This window comes from Salvelinus namaycush, chromosome 19 (genome assembly GCF_016432855.1).
Source record: "Salvelinus namaycush isolate Seneca chromosome 19, SaNama_1.0, whole genome shotgun sequence".
NCBI lineage: Eukaryota > Metazoa > Chordata > Actinopteri > Salmoniformes > Salmonidae > Salvelinus > Salvelinus namaycush.
This window is the reverse complement of record NC_052325.1, coordinates 13,644,591-13,662,450: the sequence shown is the minus strand read 5'-3', so window position 1 is coordinate 13,662,450 and position 17,860 is coordinate 13,644,591. Positions and strand designations below refer to the sequence as shown.

The window sequence follows — 17,860 nt, the reverse complement described above, 5'->3', positions numbered from 1 at the left end:
TATATATACAAAACGTGTATAACCTGATGTAGGTTTAAAAAGCAACATCAATTCATCCACATCCTACTTAAACCACAATGCCTCATAGCAGAATAAAAAAAACACACTGTTTGCAATGTTTAGTGACTTTTAAAAAGGATTATCATATTACAGCCACAATATGAACCAGATGGCATTGGAACACTGCCTCTTGGACCAATACAAATGGAATGTAGGCTAGATTTTCTGTAGAAAACCACACCAGCAACATTTCTCAGATAGACAGCTCTGATGCAAAAATGTGATTATTTTATATTTTTTGTGTCTTAAGATTTTATTTATTACTGTTTGAACATAAAAGATAAACACAGACAGACACACACACACACACACACACACAGGTTGAGACATTTGTAGTACTGTATGGGTTGTCTTTTATTGGCATATATACTCCTTATACACTGCATTCCTTTGAGAATAAAAAGTTATTAACCAAACTAGTTATGGAACTTTTACACAAACATTTAACAAGGACTAAACCACATAGCTCTAAGGTTACTATAAAAATTCTGCCAATTATAGTCTTGCCCAATCCAATTGTGGTTTAAAGCTTGCTGGACACAAGACCTCGACAGTGTGTCTGCAGGCCTATGTTTGGGTGTTAAAGGCACTGATTTAACCACAAATAATTCTCAGGATGAGTGGGATTTTGACAAATAAAACATAAAACAAATATGACACTCACCGCCTCACACTCTCAAAAAACACTCCCTCATCACACACACACACACATTATCTGACAGACGCATTCACTCTGAGTTAGAGATGCATCTAAGTTATGTTAGCTGACAGCAAGGCTAATCCTTATAACTGATCTTTGATAAGCACAGGTATAGTGTTGTTGCTGGGTCCAGAGTAATGCTTTACCTGGAGGGGTTCGTACATCATTTCATCATCATAGTCATCATCAGGCTTTGGTTTCAGTTCTCTCCCTGCTGTACTCAGTTCAGCTCTGTGCTTGGTGCTTGTTGCTTTCATTCTATATTCTACTTGGGGTTTCACATCTAGATGACTATTGCTTCGATGTTTCTGAAACAAGCACCAGAGAGCGCTGATTGAATACAGCACAGGAGCCATTGTGACCACATATGATCTCCAACTCAAGCATATAAGAAATTGTACATAGGAGCAAGTGTATTTGTCAAAAAGCAGGGCATACTAACTAAATGGGATGACTCACTAAGGCCTGAAACTACGCTGCTAGTCACGGAGGGGGAAGTGCATTGGTCAAGTAGTATCATGGCAGTTCTGTAAGCAAATAAGCTTAAAGTCAAGTGTATGACATCCCACTACCTTCCCCTACAATAGGACACTGTCATCATCTTGCTCTACACTTCTCTAACACATCTTGAAGGACTTTCAAGATGATTTTGTTTCCTTGATGAAGAAAGGTGTCCCGACAGCTCACTCCTAATATCTCATCTTTCTCATTCCAAACAATTACTGCTTGCTATTTTACTAACAAGAGCCATACCAATGAATACTGTATCTATATTGTATACATAGGAAGAAGAAGAAAAATGTAACAGTAAAAAATGGCCCCATTCCTAGTGCAGGGTGCAGTAATACAATCACAAATAAAGACAGTACTTAACACAAGGAACTCCTAAAATAATACTCTAGACTGCCCCTGCATCTAACAAACATCAACAAAAAGACAATAAAAAAGCTATTATAATTAACATATGAGTAAATTCAGCAACAGCACAGGGCCTCAAGGTACATCAAGTATAGAGGAAGAGTGACTCTCTCAAGCCCTTCTTCTTTGGGCCTCTTAGGCCTCCTTTGTGCTGGCCTTCATCTTCTCCACTGTTTCCTGTATTTGAAAGAGGGAGGGGGTAGAGGGAGAGAGAGAGAGATGGTGTGAGAGGAGAATGTTATATATTGTCATGAGAAGAGCAATATACTGTATGCCATGTAGCTCTGATTAAATAAATAGTAACAGACTCAATACCCAAAATTCCTCTACCCAGTGTTGTAGATATGTGGTAGTAGAGTAGTGGCCTGAGGGCACACACTTAATGTGCGGTGAAATCTATTGTTAAATATACTGTAATGTTTTTAAATTCTATAACTGCCTTAATGTTGCTGGACCCCAGGAAAAGTAGTTGCTGCCTTGGCAGCCGATAATGGGTCGCATGGTCTGTACAAGGTTAGTCATCAATAAAGAACAACTCTACCACTGTTTCTTTCTCAGGACAACTAAACATGCTGTATTGGCATGACAAAGCATATCTCCCACTCCTGATGGTCTAGGTCAGGGTTCCAACCCTAATCTAGCACACCTGATTCTAATAATTAACTAGTTGATAAGCTAAATTAGATTAGTTACAACTGAAAATGGAGCAAAAACCTACTGGAGGGTAGCTCTCCAAGAACAGGTTTGGAGAGCCCTGGTCTAGGTACACTATTTGCATAGTCATGACTGTTCAAACCACCCTTAATGTTGTGAGATATGCAGAATAATTACTCATGGGCTGTAGTACACATCTTTCAAGGGGTGAAACGGGTGTAATAAACTCATTTGTTCTAAACTTTCAATAATATTGCAGCTAGTTGATAACTCTGTCTAGACAAATTCCAGAGCTTCACATCTGTCTGGGGAGATTGGAGAGCGGCCTGGTCTGTCCGTTGAACTTTGACCAACTGTTTCCTTTGGTGACAGGCTGACCTGGTGCTTGTTAAGCTCGGTCACACGGAGACTCCATTCCTCCTCTGTCATCTCCTGCCCCGCCTCCCCGGTCTCCTTGACAACCGCTGTCTTGTCTGAGAAAGAGATGCAAAGGATGAAAGAATTACAGGAACAATTGGAGAGAGAGAAGGACAGTTGTTGAGTCCTTATCTGTTGTGCTATATGTGGTTCAGTTGACTTGTAGATGAGTCAGTGTGTCTATGCAGGTGTGCTGGTGTGTCTTTCCTCACCAGTGCAGGTCATGGCGGTGCAGACCCAGTTACCACAGGCACACACACAGCGGTTACACTCCACCTGTGTCTCGGCCCCATCTTCATAGGTCTCATCCTCCAGGGCACACTCTGCAGGGGGGGCACATAGAATTCAGATTAAAAATAGATTGAGTACAGAAGTTATGGTGCCTCTCATACACCCCACATCTAACAAAGAGATATACAATTCTGTGTTTTTAAGTTAAATCAATTTATTCTGTCTAAATAAAACATTGGCAATGCAGTTGAGTAGTGATGAGTTTATGTATAGTCCGCAGCAGAAAGAGCAACAGAGCCATAGATAGTGTGAGTGTGTTTGCATAGTATGTTAGAGCACTCTACTACAGTATCTGTGTCCCTGGCTCTGGTGAGGTCCCAGGGCAGGCTCTGTGAGGTCACATACTGAACTTTCCCCTACATCATTAACCTGTTATAACCCCAGCATTTCGGGTAATTCCGGGTAATTCCGCTTAGTGTAATACTCACCATTTTTTTAATGAATTTTGTACAGAAATATTTTTTTTTACACCAAATACAAACATTGTGAGTGGACAAAGGGGTGATGCCCTCTGTTAAAACACTGTACTGGGCCATTTGAAATAGCATACAGTGGATTTGGAAAGTATTCAGACCCCTTAACTTTTTCGACATTATGTTACGTTACAGCCTTTTCTAAAATTGATAAAATAGTTCCCCCCCCCATCAATCTACTAACCATACCCAATAATGACAAAGGAAAAAACGTTTTTTAGAAATTTTTGCAAATGTATTCAAAATAAAAACGGAAATATCACATTTACATAAGTATTCAGACACCCTTTACTCAGTAAAGCCTCGAGTCTCCTTGGGTATGACGCTACAAGCTTGGCACACCTGTATTTGAGGAGTTTCTTCCATTCTTCTCTGCAGATCCTCTCAAGCGGTCAGGTTGGATGGAGAGCGTCGCTGCACAGCTATTTTCAGGTCTCTCCAGAGAGGTTAGATCGGGTTCAAGTCCGGGCTCTGGCTGGGCCACTCAAGAACATTCAGAGACTTGTCCCGAAGCCACTCCTGCGTTGTCTTGTGTGCTCAGGGTCGTTGTCCTGTTGGAAGGTGAACCTTCGTCCCAGTCTGAGGACCTGAGCGCTCTGGAGCAGGTTTCATCAAGGATCTCTGTACTTTGCTCCGTTCATCTTTCCCTCGATCCTGACTAGTCTCCCAGTCCCTGCCGCTGAAAAACATCCCCAAGGCATGATGCTGCCACCACCATGCTTCACCGTAGGGATGGTGCCAGGTTTCCTCCAGACATAACGCTTGGCATTCAGGCCAAAGAGTTCAATCTTGGTTTCATCAGACCAGAGAATATTGTTTCTCATGGTCTGAGAGTCTTTAGGTGCCTTTTGTCAAGTTCCAAGCGGACTGTTGTGTGCCTTTTACTGAAGAATGGCTTCCGTCTGGCCACTCTACCATAAAGGCCTGATTGGTGGAGTGCTGTAAAGATGGTTGTCCTTCTGGAAGGTTCTCCCATCTCCACAGAGGATCTCTGGAGCTCTGTCAGATTGACCATCGGGTTCTTGGTCACCTCCCTGACCAAGGCCCTTCTCCCCTGAATGCTCATTTTGGCCGAGCGGCCAGCTCTAGGAAGAGTCTTGGTGGTTCCAAACTTCTTCCATTTAAGAATGATGGAGGCCACTGTGTTCTTGGGGACCTTCAATGCTGCAGAAATGTTTTGGTACCCTTCCCCAGATCTGTGCCTCGTCACAATCCTGTCTCGCTCTACAGACAATTCCTTCAACCTCATGGCTTGATTTTTGCTCTGACATGCACTGTCAACTGTCGAACCTTACATAGACAGGTGTGTGCCTTTCCAAATCATGTCCAATCAATTTAATTTACCACAGGTGGAGTCCAATCAAGTTGTAGAAACATCTCAAGGATGATCAATGGAAACAGGATGCACCTGAGCTCAATTTCGAGTCTTATAGCAAAGGCTCTGAATACTTACATAAATAAGTTATTTCTGTTATATATTTTTTTATCAATTTGCCAAAATGTCTTTAAGGGATATTGTGTGTAGATTGATGAGATTTTTTTAAATACATTTTTTAAGGCTTTAACGTAACAAAATGTGGAATAAGTCAAAGGTTCTGAATACTTTCCAAATGCACTGTACATGTTAGATTAAATATAAGTCTTTCAAACTTTCTTAGGTCCATCCTACACACAAAATAATGTACAATTTATACATAGAAAAAAGGAAATATATAATTGTAAGGCAAAATTAATGTTTCCTTCATAGACATCCAAATTAATTTCAAACCGAGCTATTCTTTCTCGTTCCTCAATAGATCAACAAAGTGTCAGGGAGGCCCAACACCACCAAATATGTTCATGATTGGATGAATAATAAAAAACATTTACATTACTTTTGGTGAACAGTGTGCAGGTCGCATTTATGGGTTATGCTAGCTTCCTTATTATGCTAGCTTCCTTTCTAGTAGCTATAGCTAGCTAGCTAAAATATTTATGAAAATTATGAAAAATTATATTTGATTGTCCCTGCGGGACAGGGTGTTATAACAGGTTGCACGGCCTCTGCTCAACTCAGTACAGTACAACAGACTGAGGAAAAATACTCTTGTCTGTAAATAAATCATATTTAGCTGTTTTTGCTTCAATGAATTTCAAGTATGTTAGGGTGAGTTACAGTAGATATGCTTGTGGTTGTGGTGAATAAGTTTAATATTTTGATTAACATAATGTAAATTCAATGCACTTTAAACACATACTGCAGTTTACTGCATGTATCGGAGAGGTTGATATAGAGGTATTTGTGTAATGAACTGAGAAAAAAACGTGTGATGTCAGCAGTAGTGTGCAATGTTGTCATCATAGAGTCATGGGGTCAAGGGTCATGTGTCTGTGAGCTCACTCTTCTCAGGTGGGTTGAAGCCGGGCTTCAGGCAGTTGAGGAACTCATCGAAGCTAAGCTTCCAGTCAGCGTTCTCATCTGACAGCTCGATCAGGGCGTCCACACACAGGCTTCTGGGAACAGGACAAAGAAACACACACACAAGTTCACATTCACTGCCTGTACTCATAGTTATGTATAGCTGTTGAGATGGTTATTGGGCATAGTTTCTGACTGATAAAAAAGTTAGTGGATGATTTTGCATAGAGAATCTTCCTACACTGTAAAACAAATCTGTTGTTTCAACTAATTATTATTAAGTAACTGATTCCACAACTTTTTTTTTGGTTTACTCAAATTTTCAGTCCAAGTGTTACCTGAACCCGCTCAGAAAGTTGCCTCAAATTTAGCTCCAACTTAAAAAAAAAAAAAAATTGACTTAAAATGATGTGTTTGCTCAGAAATGGTCTCATAATTTATGTTCATTCAACTATAAATTATTATTTGGGCATCTTAACTAAAAAAGGCTGTGCAACTGATCACACACACAATGATTTTAACATACAATATTTGACACACATTAACATACATTGTGCATATTCTCTTATACAGCAATTACGATTCAACATGTCCTTAGCTGGGATGGGAACTCACAACCTCTTGGTTCATGGAATTCCAATCTTCCTGGTAGGCCACCATGTCTGTGTCAATAACTGATTTCACTTGTAGTCCTACACTTTGGACATCAAAGTCAATCTCAGCTTTGTTAAAAATACACTCAATAAAAACTATTATATTTATCATAGTGATTCAGGAGTAACATTAAAACAGAATAATATGCCCCACCAACATTAGACAACTAGACAGAAAACTTTAATATTGCTGAAATAAGTCAATCAAACCAATGATGAGAGAATAGTCAGACGAACTTATAAATGACCCAGACGTGGAGACATAGCAGGAAGATCAGAATGCCATGAACCAAGATGTTGCGAATTCAAATCCCATGTAAAGACATGTTGAATAATAATGACTGTATCAATGCACAATGTAATCACGAATGTCAAATACGTAAGTTAAAAGCATTGTTTGTGTGTGTAACCAGTTGCACAAACTTTTTTAGTTAGAAAAATAATAATTTATAGTTGAATGAACATATGAGACAACTTGAACAAACACATTTGGACCAAAAAAGTTGAGTAAACTAAAAAAAGTCAGTGACACCAGTGACACCAGTTACTTAACAATAATTAGTTGAAACAAATACATTTGTTTTTACAGTGTATCCATCCTTCATTTGCAGGGCCAAGAGTTTTCCCTGGTCAAGTCACATGGCCAGGAATTACTCAGGGCCCTACTCATGTGTGGGCAATATAAGCGGCTGATTTAATCAGTTTATTTTCTCCAAACCTGAAGAAGCATTGCAGCACTGCTCCAGTGAGCAGCACAGTTGAAACCCAGGCTCTGATAATGCACAGAACAGATGTCTGTGAGGGTAATAGCCACAGGAGGCCCCCGGTGCAGTTTAGACTGGGTCACACAGGGTTTAAGGCTCAGAGAGAGGGAAAGTAGGGCTTAATATAGCACCAGCTCCTCAGAAGCCCTCTACTGTACAGCTGAGGATAATATATAGATACTGTAGAGGTATTCATAAACACTACACCAGAAATAGATAAGCTTTTTAAAGATGAAATAGCACACAAGCACGCACTCACACACGCACACTGACCTGAGCAGCTTGTTGCTCTCCTGGTCTGCATATGACTGCATGTCCACGTTGGAGTCATTATGTTGGATGAACTTGAGGAGCTCTGAGGAGTCCAGCGTGGAGTCACCATTGTCGTAGTTCTGTGTACACACACACACACACACACACACACACACACACACACACACACACACACACACACACACACACACACACACACACACACACACACACACACACACACACACAGACACACACACACACAGACACACACAGAGTTAGTAGGAGTAGAGAAGAGTTTCTCTATCAATCACTTTCTAACAATATCTCCCATTAACTGATAAAACACCTGCTTCTAGTCTGCTAATCCAGAGAGGGGGGGGGGGACAAATGGAAATGGAACTCTATAACAGCCATAGAGTTCTATTCTATAAAGAGAGAGATTGACAGACAGACATGGGGAATAGGGAGAGAAAGTGAGACAGTCTCCAGAAAGAGAGGGGGGAGGGGTGCGATGGCCCTGCCAGATAAGGGGATTGAGGGGTTTGGATGCAGGGACCTGTTGCCTTGGAAATAGATATGGTCTTTAATCCCTTCCCCCACGGGGGTCCCCCAGTGTGAACCTCTATATTGGGGTGGAGGGATACTTAAATTCTCCATTATATCTTTAGTGCGTAGATGTGGTGGTATGTGGGACTATACTAAAGCCTCCATTATATCACTGTGCTCTGTCTCTGTGGAGAGTTAATAATGAAACTCTCAGACACAAGGCACATAGAGGAGACTGGAAGAGACATGAGAACAATGGTCTTTTGATTTCAAATGAATCTCTCTCATGTTTTCATGTGTGTGGAAGAAACTGTAACCAATGGGGATAAAATCACAGAGTTATATAGAGATTGCAACGTTGAATCTGTCCCATTATGGCGTTTGTGAGAGCACGGACAGCGCCATTGAGGCCATCTCCATATTCTTATTCTACTACTTCTGGTTGGTAAACAAATTGTAAGGGTACATACTGCCACCTGGAGTGTGTTGTTTGAACAGGTATAAAGCCAAGGTTGGTGATTTACTGCCACGTGGAGTTATGGAATGTTTACTCATGAGTATAATTAATTGGCTAATTCCTCCTATGTGATCCTTCCTTAACCCATAGGAAGTCCCATCAAGTTGACTACTTAAAAAAAAGTCCTCAATGGCGTTGCCCATGCTAAAACAGACTTCTGGGCCGTAAAGTCCTCCATACAACTCTCAGTCCCTGTCGCTGAAAAACATCTCCACAGCATGATGCTGCCACCACCATGCTGCACTGTAGGGATGGTGCCAGGTTTCCTCCTGACGTGACGCTTGGCATTTAGGCCAAAGGATTCAATCTTGGTTTCATCAGACCAGAGAATCTCATTTCTCATGGTCTGAGAGTCCTTTAGGTGCCTTTTGGCAAACTCCAAGCGGGCTGTCATGTGCCTTTTACTGAGGAGTGGCTTCCGTCTGGTTACTCTACCATAAAGGCCTGATTGGTGGAGTGCTGTAGAGATGGTTGTCCTTCTGGAAGGTTCTCCCATCTCCACAGAGGAACTCTGGAGCTCTGTCAGAGTGACCATCGAGTTCTTGGTCACCTCCCTGACTAAGACCCTTCTCCCTCAATTGCTTAGTTTTGCCGGGCGGCCAGCGCTAGGAAGTCTCGGTTGTTCCAAACTTCTTCCATTTAAGAATGATGGAGGCCACTGTGTTCTTGGGGACATTCAATGCAGCAGAAATGTTTTGGTACCCTTCCCCAGATCTGTGCCTCAACACAATCCTGTCTCAGCACTCTATGGACAATTCCTTCGACCTCATGGCTTGGTTTTTGCTTTGACATGCACTGTCAAACTGTGGAACCTTATATAGACAGGTGTGCCTTTCCAAATCATGTTCAATCAATTTAATTTACCACAGGTGGACTCCAATCAAGTTGTAGAAACATCTCAAGGATGATCAATGGAAACAGGACTCACCTGAGCTCATATTCGAGTCTCATAGCAAAGGGTCTGAATACTTATGTAAATGAGGTATTTCTGTTTTATGGTGTATTATGGTGTATTGTGTGTAGATTGATGAGGAAATTGTTTTTATTTAATCAATTTCAGAATAAGGCTGTAACGTAACAAAATGTGGAAAAATTCAAGGGGTACTTTCTGAATGCACTGTATGTGAGGGGTAAAAACTGCTTAATTTTTTTTTTTACATGTGGTCCATAGTTTTGGACTTCATAGAACCAATATCACAACTGGAACATACACACACACACACACACAGAGACACACACAGACACACCTTGAAGTATTTGAGCAGGATGTCGGTAAAGTTGGAGCCCTTGACAAACCAGCCGTCTGGGACCACCTCAGTCTGCAGCCACTGGATCACACGATGCCTCAACTCATTACGGTCTGCTACGTAACACACCACTGGAGAGAGGAATGAGTGAGAGAGACAGTGGGTGTGAGTGAGCGAGACAGAGAGGGAGAGCGAGAGAGAGAATGTGACACAGTCAAAACCCACAATCTAGCAGGTACTCTAGCCTTTCTGACAATCTCTAGGATGATCAAGAGAATCCACATAATCCCTGTTCTGCCCAGAGCACACCAGTACCGCCCCGCTCAGTATGAGGTCAAATGTACTGTCCTAACACCTAACACCTGGCACTCCCTTTCAGTTAAGTCTAGTGATAGGGAGTGGACAAGCACCATTAAATAAGTGTGCTTGTTACTAGAGTACTGAGAGCTCAGTAGAGCACTGATAGGGCACTACGAGAGGTGTACTCTGTCTGATAAAGCCCCATTAGGACTAGAGGAGATAAGAGCAGAGAGACACAGAGCTGTGATTGGACCAAAGCCCACAGATTCCCTGTGTCACAATCACTCACCTGGGCTGGCAGCTGCTTGCTCTGCTTTCTTCTCTGCAGATGACAAAGAGAGAGCAACTTTAATTCATTGTGCTTTTCAGTATCTAGCGTTTCTCCCTATCTAGTGTTTTTCACCGTCATTGTCACATTGCCACAATAACCATTAATGCCCATGGACACTGTGACATGATGGCCTTTCTGTGACACTCGTACAACAACAGAGGAGTAACCGATTTATCATCAACCTGATCAATGTCCAGGCCAACAGGCAGACACGTAGAGGTCATTGGGTGTACAGGTTCAAAGTTCAACACTAGGAGATAATCAGTCAGGTAAATTAAAGATGAGTATGGGACCATATGTGTCGCCTGTCGGTTCGCACATAGACTTACTGTCATGCCAACCAGAGTATATAGGCATCAGATAGAAATAGAGGTCAGTCGTGTGCTATACACCAGACCTGGGATAACTATAGTTTGAAATATGCTTTTTGGAAAGTAACAAATAGTTACGTTGGAGGTGACTACAACTATTTGAATACAGATCTGAAAAGCTACTACTTAAAAAAAGACATATTTGAATACAGATCTCAGAAAGCGACTACATTAAAAACATATTTGAATATAGATCTCAGGAAGTGACTAGATTTCAGAAACTATTGGATTTGCTGCCTTCAACTAATGGCAGGCCTTTATCTGGAACAGCATGTTGCAGATATAAATGTGATGAATAAAGCACACATTATGTCCTATACTATTCCAATCTATCTGACAGTCACATTTGATCTACACAATACACTTCTATCTGAACATTCTGTAAATGTCCATTCTCCTGAACAGGTCCCAGGTGTAGATAATCAAGTCAAACCAATCAACCAATGATATTGTGTACAGATAAGTATAAATACGTTGTGACAACATACTGCACAGCATATTCTCCAGTGTAATTTAAAAACAATTATTAACACTGACAGTGTTGAGTCTGTGGACTCATATAAACACTGGAATAGTGTTACATTAACACACTGCTTAGTGTAAAGCCTTATTCCAATATTTTAGAGAGTGCCTTTCGAGTATATTGTAGAGTTACCACCAATGACTGTATTTGTTAAGGACAGAGGAATGGCTGTTGCATTCATCCATTTTTGGTCCTATGGACTTCACCAAGTGAGATCCTAAGCAAATATTTTATCATTATTTTTTAAAATTATTAACAAAATACCATACATGCAGTATTTCATAAGGCCCATGAAATATTTGGCAGCCATCAAATAAATATATTTTTTGGTTTCAAATAACTTGCATATATTCAAATAGCTTCAAATATTATTTGTTTTTCTGAGAGGTATTCAAAATAAATGTAAAATATTATTAGTTTCTCTGAGACCTGTATTTGAATATTAAAAGAAATACACTGAACAAAAATATAAACACAGTATGCAAGAATTTCAAAGTTTTCCTGAGTTACTGTTCATATAAGGAAATCAGTCAATTAAAATAAATAAATTAGGCCCTAATTTATGGATTTCACATGATTGGGAATACAGATATGAATCTGTTAGTAGCAGACACCTTTAAAAAAAGTTAGGGGATTGGATCAGAAAACCAGTCAGTATTTGGTGTGACCACCATTTGCCTCATGCAGCCTGACATATCTCCTTTGCATAGAGTTGATCAGGCTGTTGATTGGGGCCTGTGGAATGTTGTCCCACTCCCCTTCAATGGCTGTGCGAATTTGCTGGATATTGGCGGGAACTAGAACACGCCGTTGTACACGTTGATCCAGAGCATCCCAAACATGCTCAATGGGTGACATGTCTGGTGAGTATGCAGGCCATGGAAGAACGGGGACATTTTCAGCCTCCAGGAATTGTGTACAGATCCTTGCGACATGGGGCTGTGCATTTTCATGCTGAAACATGAGGTGATGGCGGCGGATGAATGGCACGACAATTGGCCTCAGGATCTCGTCACGGTATCTCTGTGCATTCAAATTTCAATCGATAAAATGCAATTGTGTTCATTGTCTGTAGCTTATGCCTTCCCATATCATAACCCCACTGCCATCATGGAGCACTTTGTTCACAACGTTGACATAAGCAAGGTGAACATTTGTCGCTGAAGTGGGTTACGATGCCAAACTGCAGTCAGGTCTAGACCCTGGTGAGGACGACGAGCACGCAGATGAGCTTCCCTGAGACAGTTTCTAGCAGTTTGTGCAGAAATTCTTCGGTTGTCAGCTGTCTGGGTGTGTGGTCTCAGACGAGGTGAAGAAGCCGGATGTGGAGGACCTGGGCTGGCGTGGTTACACGTGGTCTGCGGTTGTGAGGCTGGTTGGACGTACTGCCAAATTCTCTAAAACGACGTTGAGGCGGCTTATGGTAGAGAAATGAACATTCAATTATCTGGCAACAGCTCTGGTGGACATTCCTGCAGTCAGTATGCCAATTGCACGCTCCCTAAAAACTTGAGACATATGTGGCCTTGTATGACAAATCTTCACATTTTAGAGTGGCCTTTTATTGTCCTCAGCACAAGGTGAACCTGTGTAATGATCATGCTGTTTAATCAACTTCTTCATATGCCACACCTGTCAGGTGGATGGATTATCTTGGCAAAGGTGAAATGCTCACTAACAGGGATGTAAACAGATTCGTTCACAACATTTGAGAAACAAGCTTTTCGTGTGTATGGAAAACACTTTACATGTTGCTTTTATATTTTTGTTCAGTGTAGTTGCCAATAGTTTCCTTTACTGTATTCTCTATATTCGACTACCTTGAGTATTTGAAAAGTTGGTATTTTCAAATAAACGACAAAATACAACTATTTTCTGCCCAGGTCTGCTATACACACACAAAGTAAACAAGAACGTGTGTGTGTGTTTTCCACACCCTGGCAGTGTCCATCATGAGCCACCTGGATCTTGAGGCCGGTGAGACAGGCATCTCGGTGGAGCTCACAGTGGTTGCGGTACGTCTTACTGTTACTGCCACACACTGAACGCTTGTGGGGCTTACAGCTCTGGAAAAGGAGAGGGAGAGATGTTATAGCTACATAAATATATGATCTTGACTCTCTTAAAGCAGCAATCAGCAATAGAAACAATAACAAAGTACTTTCCCCGCCCTTGTTCCGTAAAAAGCTGAGTGTTGGGGCTGGAGAAGTACCACTCTAAAATTCATAGACAGAGCTATGGATGCAAGAACTGAGCATCCATGATATAAAAATTATAATTATAACCATGTTTGAGGCTATATGGTGTTTGTTTACATTTACTTTGTTTACAAACATTGGAGTAAAACAAACTTATATTTTGGGTTTCGATTAGGTATGGCAATTGAAATAAGCTCATGAGGCATAAATTGTATTCTTCAAGAATCAATGGGTATGGATGATTGATAGTGAAGGCTGGGTTCGTGCAAATAACCAACAACTTACGACGTTTGGAATGAGACTAACGTGAGGTAAAGAATAATTCATTAATTAGAAGACTAATTGATCAGATATTAAAATATCTGAAGAGTTATATTAGGAACATTATAACTTTGTAATCTGAAGATTTTCCTTGGTAACCCGACTTCCTAGTTAATTACATTTACATGGTTAGTTTAATCACGTAATAATAATTACAAAGAATTGATTTGATAAAATAACAGTCTTCAATTTAATGATGCCAAAGACACGACAACTGTGAAGAGGCGACTACGGGATGCTGTCCTTTTAGGCAGGGCTGCAAAGAAAAAGCCATGTCTCAGACTGGCCAATAAAAAGAAAAGATTAACCTCTTGGGTAAAAGAACACAGAAAAGAACACAGACACTGGACATAGGAACTCTGCCTAGAAGGCCAGCATCCCGGAGTTGCCTCTTCACTGTTGACATTGAGACTGTTGTTTTGTGGGTACTATTTAATGAAGCTGCCAGTTGAGGTCTTGTGAGGTGTGCATTTCGCAAAACGGAATGTCATATACTGTATTTAGGGGATACAGCCATCCCAGCTCTGCAGATTTTGCTGCAAAGAGACATATTCATTAGATCACTTGTTTTGGTACCGCCCATATGAACAGTGTGTTTGGAAAGTATTCAAACCCCTTGACTTTTTCCACATTTTGCTACCTTACAGCCTTATTCTGAAATGGATTTAAAAAACAAAATAATCCTCAGCAATCTACACACAATACCCCATAATGACAAAGCGAAAACAGGTTTTTATAAATGTTTGCCAATTTATTATAAATAAAAAACAGAAATACCTTATTTACATAAGTATTCAGACCCTTTGCTATGAGACTCGAAATTGATCTCAGGTGCATCCTGTATCCATTGATCATCCTTGAGATGTTTCTACAACTTGATTGAAACTAAATTCAATTGATTGGACATGACTTGGAAAGGCACACACCTGTCTACAGTTGAAGTCGGAAGTTGACATACACCTTAGCCAAATACATTTAAACTCAGTTATTCACAATTCCGGACATTTAATCATAGTTAAAAATCCCTGTCTTAGGTCAGTTAGGATCACCACTATATTTTAGGAATATAAAATGTCAGAATAATAGTAAAGAGAACGATTTATTTCAGCTTTTATTTCTTTCATCACATTCCCAGTGGGTCAGAAGTTTACATTCACTCAATTAGTAATTGTAAACATTGCCTTTAAATTGTTTAACTTGGGTCAAACGTTTCGGGTAGCCTTCCACAAGCTTCCCTCAATAAGTTGGGTGAATTTTGGCCCATTCCTCCTGACAGAGCTGGTGTAAATGAGTCAGGTTTGTAGGCCTCCTTGCTCGTACACGCTTTTTCAGTTCTGCCCACACATTTTCTATAGGACTGAGGTCAGGGATTTGTGATGGCCACTCCAATACCTTGACTTGTTTGTCCTTAAGCCATTCTGCCACAACTTTGGAAGTATGCTTGGGGTCATTGTCCATTTGGAAGACCCATTTTTTAACTTCCTGACTGATGTCTTGAGATGTTGCTTCAATATATCCACAGAATTTTCCATCCTCATGATGCCATCTATTTTGTGAAGTGCACCAGTCCCTCCTGCAGCAAAGCACCCCCACAACATGATGCTGTCACCCTCGTGCTTAACGGTTGGGACGGTGTTCTTCAGCTTGCAAGCCTCCCTCCCCCTTTTTTCCTCCAAACATAACGATGGTCATTATGGCCAAACAGTTCTATTTTTGTTTCATCAGACCAGGGGACATTTCTCCAAAAAGTACAATATTTTCCCCATGTGCAGTTGCAAACCGTAGTCTTGCTTTTTTTATGGTGATTTTGGAGCAGTGGCTTCTTCCTTGCTGAGCGGCCTTTCAGGTTATGTTGATATAGGACTCGTTTTACTGTGGATATAGATACTTTTGTACCTGTTTCCTCCAGCATCTTCACAAGGTCCTTTGCTGTTGTTCTGGGATTGATTTGCACTTTTCGCACCAAAGTACGTTCATCTCTAGGAGACAAAACGCATCTCCTTGCGGAGTGGTTGACGGCTGCGTGGTCACATGGTGTTTATACTTGTGTACTATTGTTTGTACAGATGAACATGGTACCTTCAGGTATTTGGAAATTGCTCCCAAGGATGAACCAGACCTGTGGAGGTCTACATTTTTTTTTCTGAGGTCTTGGCTGATTTCTTTTGATTTGCCCATGATGTCAAGCAAAGAGGCACTGAGTTTGAAGCTAGGCCTTGAAATACATCCCCAGGTACACCTCCAATGTACTCAAATGATGTAAATTAGCCTAACAGAAGCTTCTAAAGCCATGACATCATTTTCTGGAATTGTCCAAGTTGATTAAAGGCACAGTCAATTTAGTGTATCTAAACCTCTGACCAACTGGAATTGTGATACAGTGAATTGTAAGTGAAATAATCTGTCTGTAAACAATTGTTGGAAAAATTACTTGTGTCATGCACAAAGTAGATGTCCTAACAAACTTGCCAAATTAACAAGAAATTTGTGGAGAGGTTGAAAAACGAGTTTTAATGACTCCAACCTAAGTGTATGTAAACTTCCGACTTCAACTGTATATAAGGTTCCACAGTTGACTGTGCATGTCAGAGCAAAAACCAAGCCATGAGGTCGAAGAAATTGTCCGTGGAGCTCTGATACAGGATTGTGTCTAGGCACAGATCTGGGGAGGGGTACCAAAACACTTCTGCAGCATTGATGGTCCCCAAGAACACAGTGGCTTCCATCAGTCTTAAATGGAATAAGTTTGGAACCACCAAGACTCAGACAGGGCTCTAGAGTTCCTCTGTGGAGACAACAAAGGAGTGGCAGGTAGTTTGCCCCCGGTGTGGCGTTGTGCAGACCGCACCACCCTCTGGAGAGCCCTGTGGTTGTGGGTGGTGCAGTTGCCGTACCAGGCAGTGATACATCCTGACAGGATGCTCTCAATTGTGCATCTGTAAAAGTTTGTGAGGGTTTTAGGTGACAAGCCACATTTCTTCAGCATTTTGAGGTTGAAGAGCGCTTTTGCGTTTTCTTCACAACGCTGTCTGAGTGGTTGGACCATTTCAGTTTGTCCCGTGATTTGTACGCAGAGGAACTTAACAATTTCCACCTCCACTGCGGTCCCATCAATGTGGATAGGGGGTGCTCCCTCTGCTGTTTCCTGAAGTCCACGATCATCGCCTTAGTTTTGTTGACTTTGAGTGAGAGGTTATTTCCTGCACCACACTCCCAGAGCCCTCACCTCCTCCCTGTAGGCTGTCTCATCGTTGTTGGTAATGAAGCATACTACTGTTGTGTTGTCTGCAAACTTGATGATCGAGTTGGCCACGCAGCATGGGTGAACAGGGAGTACAGGAGGGGGCTGAGAACGCACCCTTGTGGGGCCCCTGTGTTGAGGTTCAGCAAAGTGGAGATGTTGTTTCCTACTTTCACCACCTTGGGGCGGCCCGTCAGGAAGTCCAGGACCCAATTGCACAGGGCGAGGTTGAGACCCAGGGCCTCAAGCCTAATGATGAGCTTAGAGGGTACTATGGTGTTGAATGCTGATCTGTCGTCAATGAACAGCATTCTTACATAAGTATTTCTCTTGTCCAGATGGGATAGGGCAGTGTGCATTGTGAAGGCAATTGCATGATCTGTGGACCCATTGGGGCGGTATGCAAATTGAAGTGGGTTTAGGGTGACAGGTAAGGTGGAGGTGATATGATCCTTGACTAGTCTCTCAAAGTACTTCATGATGACAGAAGTGAGTGCTACGGGGCGATAGTCATTTAGTTCAGTTACCTTTGCCTTCTTGGGTACAGCAACAATGGTGGCAATCATGAAGCATGTGGGGACAGCAGACTGGGATAGAAAGAGATTGAATACGTCTGTAAACACACCAGCCAGCTGGTCTGCACATGCTCTGAGGACGCGGCTAGGAATGCCGTCTGGGCCGG

At 41.5% G+C, this 17,860-nt stretch overlaps 1 protein-coding gene across 1 annotated transcript in view; it reads right to left on the bottom strand.

Annotated features, from left to right (window-relative positions):
* Positions 1 to 389: 389 nt before the first annotated feature.
* The window catches only part of LOC120064161 (follistatin-related protein 1-like), a 44,654-nt gene continuing 27,183 nt past the window's right edge, over positions 390 to 17,860 (bottom strand). Inside the window, exons 4-11 of the mRNA XM_039014539.1 lie at positions 13,355 to 13,484; positions 10,483 to 10,515; positions 9,894 to 10,024; positions 7,602 to 7,720; positions 5,894 to 6,006; positions 2,962 to 3,072; positions 2,711 to 2,805; positions 390 to 1,855 (exon numbers count right to left, since the gene is read on the bottom strand). Of these exons, the coding sequence (XP_038870467.1) occupies positions 1,814 to 1,855; positions 2,711 to 2,805; positions 2,962 to 3,072; positions 5,894 to 6,006; positions 7,602 to 7,720; positions 9,894 to 10,024; positions 10,483 to 10,515; positions 13,355 to 13,484 (774 nt within the window). The 3' untranslated portion in view covers positions 390 to 1,813. The remainder of the gene's footprint in view (positions 1,856 to 2,710; positions 2,806 to 2,961; positions 3,073 to 5,893; positions 6,007 to 7,601; positions 7,721 to 9,893; positions 10,025 to 10,482; positions 10,516 to 13,354; positions 13,485 to 17,860) is intronic.